Source organism: Nicotiana tomentosiformis, chromosome 6 (assembly GCF_000390325.3).
Source record: "Nicotiana tomentosiformis chromosome 6, ASM39032v3, whole genome shotgun sequence".
Lineage (NCBI taxonomy): Eukaryota > Viridiplantae > Streptophyta > Magnoliopsida > Solanales > Solanaceae > Nicotiana > Nicotiana tomentosiformis.
Window position 1 is genome coordinate 33,436,425 of NC_090817.1, and position 8,613 is coordinate 33,445,037.

General features: G+C 37.1%; 1 protein-coding gene across 1 annotated transcript; it reads right to left on the reverse strand.

The window, feature by feature from the left end:
- Nucleotides 1-4,847: 4,847 nt before the first annotated feature.
- Nucleotides 4,848-7,365, reverse strand: LOC104091415 (glucan endo-1,3-beta-glucosidase 13-like). Its single transcript, XM_009596743.4, has 2 exons — nt 5,923-7,365; nt 4,848-5,141 (listed from the first exon to the last, which is right to left on the reverse strand). The coding sequence occupies exons 1-2, from the start codon at nt 7,289-7,291 to the stop codon at nt 5,107-5,109; spliced, it is 1,404 nt and encodes a 467-aa protein (XP_009595038.1). The 5' UTR covers nt 7,292-7,365; the 3' UTR covers nt 4,848-5,106.
- Between the last annotated feature and the right edge of the window lie 1,248 nt (nt 7,366-8,613).

Consider the following 8,613-nt stretch of genomic DNA (forward strand, 5'->3'; position numbering starts at 1 on the left):
TGGAAGTATAGTATCGTATCGCCCCCAGGTGGATTAGGAAAGTCACTTCAAATATTCCTATGCAACGTAAGCCCTAGTGGCAAGGTATTACGTAAGAAGTTTCAAGTTATCAGTGGTATATTGTAGATCAATATTGAGGCGAATCAATAATGGATGGACAAAAGTCACAATGTATAAGATGAGATTAGGTCGTCATTCTTACGATGAACAGTAATGAGGAAGTATTAAAAGACTTATATTTATACATATGGGATAAGCAACAGGGGTAAGCTGAAATTTGGTAGTAGACCTCAACAACAATAAATCGAAGTAAAAGTTATGGTATAGTATGGCCTACCTAGATGTAGTAAAGTCATACGAATGGATAAACGGGTCTATGAAATAAGATATAGCAATATTCGTAAGTTCAACAAAGTATCGAGCAAAGAACTTCAGTATACCTATAGATGTCCGGAGAGACATCTTATCAAGCTCTATATATGTTTACAAAGTGAGGCCTAGAGATTGGCTAAAAGCTAGAGGAAAAAAGAGAGAAGAGTCGCAAAGGCACATTTACAAGGTCAGAATCGTACAGGCTGCATGATAGAAGGTAGCAACAGTTACGGGATTGGAAGGATTCTGACCACAAGTCGTGGTGTGAGAAAGAGGCCTAAAGGGGAGAATTCCCTGGCCTTTGAGTATATTCAAAGAACAGTTGCCTAAATGGCAAGGAGAGTACTAAGGTATTCGCAAGAGCTATGGGTTATGAGAATGATAAGTGCGTTAGTCAACATTCGAGGACGAATGTTCCAAAGGGGGGAATGATGTTATACCCCATATTTTCGTACGTGAAAGTACGACATAGTAAATTGATATAAGCTCGAAAATGAGATGTTACATCCCGCATTTTTTTGTACGTTAAAGTTTCGTCGTAAGTTAATCGACGTAAGCTCGGGAATGAGATTATTTTGAGATTATAAGTATTATGTTATTTCAAATAAGGAATAAGTAAATTTGTGAAGGCGAGAGGGTAAGCGAATCGAAACAAATGAATTTTGTCGAAGTTTGACATTTTGGGATAAAATACGGCCTGAGCTAAAATACCCGGTATTTATGGACTAGTACCATACAAGGTACCACATGGCCATGGTAGTAAGGTGTATAAAGTGTATTAAAAGTGAGTAGTATTTTATGTCATTTGAGATAATTCTTAATTATGTGAATAATTGATTAATTATTGAATTAGTGGGGAATTATCAAGTTAATTAAAAAATTGGTAATTAATAATGATTTGGATAATTCCTAAGCATGATGGGGCAGCCATATAAAGCCCAAATGATGACTATTCATTTACATACCATGTGGCATGTGTAGAAGAAGTGGTGGCCTACAAGGATTGTTATGTATAACTAAGAGCAAAGTACATAAATTTGCCAAAAAGCTTACGGATGAAGCTTGGCATTCAAAGACTCTCTAAGACTTCAAATTGATCACAAAGAAACGCGAATTAATCAAGAAAAGTGACGGATTTTGGGCAAAAATTTTCATATAAAGTTACACTGCGTAATAGCAACGGGATTTATAATTCTAAGAGGGTACGGTACAATTTTTCTCAAGAATATCATATGAATTTTCTCCTATTTCGATCCGCCGTTACGTGTTGTCGAAATTGACATGTGTTGGAAGGATTGTCAAGAGAATCGGCTCAGGTATGTTAAGGCTAAGCCCTTCCTTCATTTTGGCATGATCACGTAATTACATGCGTTTGATAACGAGACATAAAGAGAAATTTATATTCCAGAATTTATGTATATTTTTCTAGTCTCGTAAGTTATAATATTCTCCTTATCGGGACTTCATATTCAATTGAGTTTTGTCTTGTTCTAGTCAAAAGAGCAAAGAGCCTATATATGCAGTATTACAGTATTTTCATTACCATCGAGCTATAATCGATGGGCAGGCCCCTATTGGGCAACCTCTGATCAGATGGTAAGTTATATACCGAGCCTATTATGGCCGGGCGCCTATGAGCGAGCCCAGTTGGCCGAGATACAGAGCCTAATATGGTCGAGCGCCTATGAGCGAGCCTACTATGGCATAGCAGTTATATATATACCAAGTCTTATAAGGCCGGACAACTATTTTACTTACTATATTGAGAGAGTTGAGTCAGTATCAGCAGGTAAGCATATCTTCAGATTATCATTGACTTCCAGTTGTTTTCAGTTATTATATTATCAGTTTCAGTTTCAACTTTCAGTATAGTGCCTTACATACTCGGTACATTATTTCGTACTGACGTCCCTTTTCTGGGGACGCTGCATTTCATGCGTGCAGGTTCAGACAGACAGACGGGTAGACCTCCTCATTAAGTGTTGCCCGAGTTCAGTTTGATCGGTAAGCTCCATGCTTTTCGGAGTTGCCGGGTCTAGAGCTTTATGTACATCTTGTATATATATGTATTTATGATATGAGTAGGTCGGGGAGCTGTTCCGATCACAGTATATCCATCAGTAGAGGCTTGTAGACATATCCTGTCAGTTAGTGCAGTATGTTGGGCTGGTAGGCCTTCTATGTATATTTTGTTGGTTTGCCAGCTGTAGTAGTTATGACGGCCTTGTCGGCCCAGATTTATATTGATATTTAGTCAGCATTCGCAGTTGTCTTGCAATGTGGCCCATGGCCAAAGTATGACATCACATGTTCAGAGTTCCTTAGTCTCAAGTTGGTACGTAAGGTTAGGTGAGGCACTGGGTGCCGGTCTCGCCCCCTAGTTCTGGGCGTGACATGATGTCGGAATTTGGTAAATTTGGTATGGTTGGACTCGTGGTTGAATGAGCGTTCATATTTTTATAATTTTTATCGGGTTCCGAGACGTGGGCCCCACTAACAAATTTTGAGTGGAATTTCGGATTTTATTGGAAAATTAGTATTTTCATATGGAATTAATTCTTATAATTTGTGTTGACTGAATCGAATTAATTGTGAGTAGATTCGAGGCGTTCGGAGGCTGATTCGCGAGGCAAAGACATATTAGAATAAAGAATTACACGGTTTGAGGTAAGTAATATTTCTAAACTTGGTTCTGAGGGTATAAATCCTTGAATTACATGTTATATTGATTGTTTGGAGGTGACGCACATGCTAGGTGACGGGCGTGTGGGCGTGCATCATAGAAATTGTGCCTTAATTGATTCCGTGGAGTTGCATAATCAAATAATCATGTAATTATTCACATATCCTTCACGTGTTAGAGGAAATTGAGCTGAGACTCATGTTAAAGATCATGTTTATGCTACGTGCCGATATTTTTGGGACCCATAGAGGCCGTCTTGATGTTGAATTATTTGTTTAAAAATATAAATTGTGTACTCAGTCACATCCATCATTGCATATCACATCTCAGTCTCTGTTGTCATTCATTGATACATCATAAAATCATGTCGGGTTGATTTTCTTGTCATTGAGAGCCCGAGAGACCGGAGATTTTGAGTGATATTTATGGGATTGGGCTGCACGTCGCAGCATGTTTTATTTATTTATGCCTGGATCTAGCTATTATAGCGCTTGGGCTGAAGGAGCCCCTCCGGAGTCTGCACCCCCCCCACAGTGAGCGCAGTTTCTTTATTCGGGATGAAGTTCCTTGGGCATGGAGTTGCCTTATTTATTTATATTCGGGAAGGAGTTCCCTGTGCTGGATTGGCCGTATACAGTACTGAGTGATTGAGTATTCTGAGAGTATGAGTATACGAGGTTTTCCATTGTGGTACGTCACACACAACATATATTTTGGCATGTAGATATAGAGATGTCATATTCCTCATATCATGCAGAATATATCTATTTTACTTCTACTGAGTTTAACTGTTGAGCGTGAAAGCATGCCTATATTTCTGTACTGTTATTTTTATACTGGACTGTACCTGTTGAGTTCGTCACTACTTTCAGCCCAAAGGTTAGTCTTGTTACTTATTGAGTTGGTTGTACTCACACTACACCTTGCACCTCGTGTGCAGATCCAGGTACTTCCGGATACGGCAGTTGCTAGATTTGGGGATTCATTGTTAGAGACTATCGAGGTAGCTGCTCGGCGTTTGCAGACCTTGACTCTCTCTCCCTTTCAGTTATTGTGTTGTTCTGTATTTTCAGACAGTATTTTTATTAGTCAGACTGTATTGTCATTTAGATGCTCATGCACTCAGTGACACCAGGTTTTGAGAGTGTACATCAGTAGCTTGCCTAGTATTGAAATAGGTGCCATCACGACATGCGAATTTTGGGTCGTGACTTTTTTCAATATTTTGAAGCTATATTTTGATGGACATATGGTTTCGGTAAAAAATAATAAGATATAGACTACACATTGTCTATTGACAAGGCATGACGTTTTTCTTTTATTATAAATGATGTATGATATACTTGTACTTTGCCGAATACCCCCTATTAGTTTATTACTCTTCCTAATACATACTCCTTCCGTTTCAATTTAGGCGAACATGTTTGATTGGGTATGAAGTTTAAAAAAAATAAAGATTTTTGGAATTTATGGTCCTAAACAAGTCAAAAAGAGGTTCAGAGTATTTGTGTGGTTATAAAAACTTTTCGTTAATGGTAGAATTATAAGTTTAAGTTAAATTGTTATCAAATTTAGAAAGAGATCATTTTTTTGAAACGGACTAAAAAGGAAATAAATTCACCTAAATTGGAACAAACGGGAAAGGGAGTATATAATAATCCTATCTAGAGAACCAAATTCTTTCACCTGTAATATATTTTACTAAGGCTACCCATTCAAGTGGAACAAAGAAAACAACAGATGAAAAGGAAATGAACTTTTGCCGACATATATCTATAAAAAACCAATGAAATAGCGTCTAAAACAATTCAGCACTATTTAATTCAAAGTAGGTATAATTACAAAGAAATCTTCAAAGTATCATAGACCAAACGTCCACCTACGAACTATATACTAAAATATACTATAAATATAATTAATACTATTAAAGAAAAGAATGTCCACCAATGGGCCCCCTTTATCCAATAACGAGGACCATCATTTGCAGGCAAATTTTCTCAACAAATCCTCATCTGATAAGTTGAGATTCTTCCTCAAAAGCTCGGACCAAATCAATATCCTGTCGGAAACTTGCAACTGCCATATTCTGCAATAGGAAGAAATTCAATCTTTGGTTAGTGTCAAAAACACTTTAATTTCTGCAACAAATATGAAAATACGACCCTTCTTTTCTGCTAACATACTTATTATAGTATGTCTTTTATGAAATTGTTAAAGCTTTTCTAATAAATATGAAGAACGTTGTTTTGTCATTCCTAAAAAATACAACCAAGTGGTAGAATGCCTACAAGTTGAACTATAGAGTCACGAGCTCGAATTCTAACAGTGTCAAGACTACTTTTGTCAATTAAAGTTTGCCTACTCTCATGCAATATGTGAAGAAAAGAATTTATCGAATCAAATTGGACAAGTAATCAATAGTATTTTAAGAAAATAAATAATTATAATATAATTAATGTATTCAACAAGAATTTGATTTATGTAATGATTATAATGCCAATGGATAAAAGGATTGATAAACAAATCAATGAATAGATCGTCTACCTAACGGATAGTAACGGGTAGATCATCTAGCATTTTTCTAAACAATATAAACCAAATAAGAAAAGACCTTCTATTTATTCTACAACTACCCTTCTAAATATATACATTAAAATATGATGGTGTCATTGTATGTATTTCTGTACGTACTATTGTAAGATAAGTAAAATAAATACTCACTAGGAGATTCAGTGACGACATAAAATGAGAAAATACCTTCTATATATGTATTCTATAACTACCCTTCTAATTAAATATCAAAATATAATGGACTTATTGAATCGTATTTTTGCAATAGTTGAAAGAGAAGCAAATGGAATACTCACTGGGATGTTGAGTGACAACGTAGGCTGCTCCGCTGAAGTCGCACGTGCCAATCCCACGTGTATTCTTCTGATAATAGCTATTGAACGCATAAGAAGCGTGAGCCTCCAGCGTATCTGGATCGTAACACGTGGCACCCTGCTGAATTGGACGGCAATCAGCCCCACCTTCACCACAAGCATAATCCAACGCTGCCTGCAACTTCTCACGTGCAGCTTTCTCATTGGCCACGCACCACGTGTTCCCCACCTTACTCGCCTCCAAAGCCGGCTCCGGCGCAGTCACCACCGTGCTTTTACTCCCGTTATTCATGGTGGGCCCATTCCCCAAACCATCCTTTGTAAGCGTAATGTCGTAAACTTTCTGTTCATTAGGATAGAAAAGCCCGTAGTTCCTTTCAGAAGTGGGGCCGGGCTTCTGATTCTCATTAAACAAAGCAAACAAAAACACGTCAAGAGGTTCATTGGGCTTTAAAGGGGTCCCACTTCCAGTCAACACTCTACGAACCAAATTACCGTTGTAAGCAGCAGCATTATCAGCACCTGCACCAGCTTCGTTTTCATCACCTTTAGAAGGCCAGCCAGTTTCAGAAACCGCCATTGCCACGTCACCAAAACCCACAGATTTCAACGCTGCATACACAGCATCAATTTGGGCCTCAAACAGGCTTTTGTAAACAAGCCCATTATTCGGGTCCGTTACACCTTTGTTATCCTTAAACAGAGCATAATCCAACGAAATCGTGTCCGTATTAGCAGCATACGCGAAAAAGGGGTATATATTGACCATGAGGTAAGAACCAGTTTGTTTGAGGAAACTCAGCATCGGTTTAATAACCGGTTCGACAAGATCCGGTTTAAAAGAACCGGCGGACGAAGGGTAGGAATTTCCCAGAGCGCTGAGAGCTACAGGGGATGAAACTTTAATTGATTCAGCGACGCCGTATTTAACGAGAGATGCGTACACGTTTTTCATAGCGGGTACGAGAAATTTGGTTGTGTTTTTCGGGTCTACGAAAACTTCGTTTCCGACAGCAATGGATTCGATGAGGGTTTTTGGGTAATAAGTTAGAATATTGGACTGAACCCATGAATCAGTGAAAGATTGTTTTTCGGCAGCGTCAGAGAGTTGCTCGTTGGGGAGAGCAACAGTAACTGAAATATTCGAGCCAGAAAGGGCTGTGAGAACATTGGAATCAGTATCATAAAGCTTGATTCTGTTAACGCCTTGGGTTTTGAGGAGCTGAACGACTTGGGCTGGTGAAGGGAGATTATTTGCGATTCGCCCATAGTTGATTCCAATGGATCCAGAATGAGCAACAGAGAGCAAAGAGAGGAGAATAAAGAGAGAGGGAAGTGTAAAGGTAGCCATGCCCTGGATCTTGGGCAAACAGAGAAATGAGATTTTATTGGGTAGAAGAAAGAAGTAGTATTGGGTTTTGAGGATTGTGGTTGGGTTTTTATAGACAAGGGAAGTGGCAGGTATTTAGGGGAAGAAAGAGTCGTGCATGTGTGTAGTGGGGTGTAACTTGTAGTGGGAAAAAGTAAATGGAGGGGTTGAGAGGAGATTATTTAACCAAATATGGTGAAAGTGGGGTCAGTTTTGCTCCTTATTTCCCCCTTATAATCCGTATCTAATGTGGCCAAATAAATTTAGATTCACATTGCGTATCATTAAAGGAAAAAATATTTAAATCATATATGTTGTGAATAGTTTTAAACGATTTTCTATATTTTGATCATCATGAAAGATAGCTTTCATTTTTTTTTTAGCTTTTTACGAATTAACGTTTATATAGAGCACTAACAAAAGATAATTTAAATTTTATATATATATATATATATATTATTAGTTTAAAGATTTTTATTTTTATGACAAAATAATTTCATGTTTAAAATATATTATTTAATTCTCGAAATTATTCTCATCAATTATATTTTATGAGGAAAAACAATTTCACCATAGTTTATTTAGGGATCTGTAGTGCAATTATCGAATAAATGACAAGCAGCCGAGTTCTTCTACCTTACTAATGAAAACGGGTGAAATTAAAATATAGCCATATTTATAATTAGTAATTAAAAAATAGTCACAATTTTAAAAGTAATCGAAATTTAGCCACTTTCATGTAAAGATAAATTAAAGAAAAATACTATTAAAAATCCGAAAATATTCCAGCATATTATGTTGGAAAATTCGAATTTTTATATATGAGATTCCAGCATAATATGCTGAAATTTTATAATGTGCTGGAGTTCTATCATAATTCATATGCTGGAAGATTATATGCAGGAGCTCCATAATCCCACATATTATGCTGAAACTTTTCGTGTTCTGGAGTTCCAACATAATATGCTGCAAGTTTATAAGCAGGAGCTCCATAATCCCGCATATTATGATGGAACTTTTCGTGTTTCAGCAAAATACCGTCTATTATTAATGATTTCGCAAATATTGACTATTTTTCGATTACCGATTCGAAAAATGGCTACCCGTGCTATTTTGACAATAAAAACGAGCACCCCAACTTATCCCAAAGAATTGATATCAAATGAAATTCACCACCACCAAACATCTTATAAAGTAAATATAAATAATGCATACAAGATCAACTCAAACATTGGAGGAGCAAAAAGAATCATCCTAGACTCCAATGGAAAATGGAGAGAAGGCTTCTCTAGCCATATCTATTC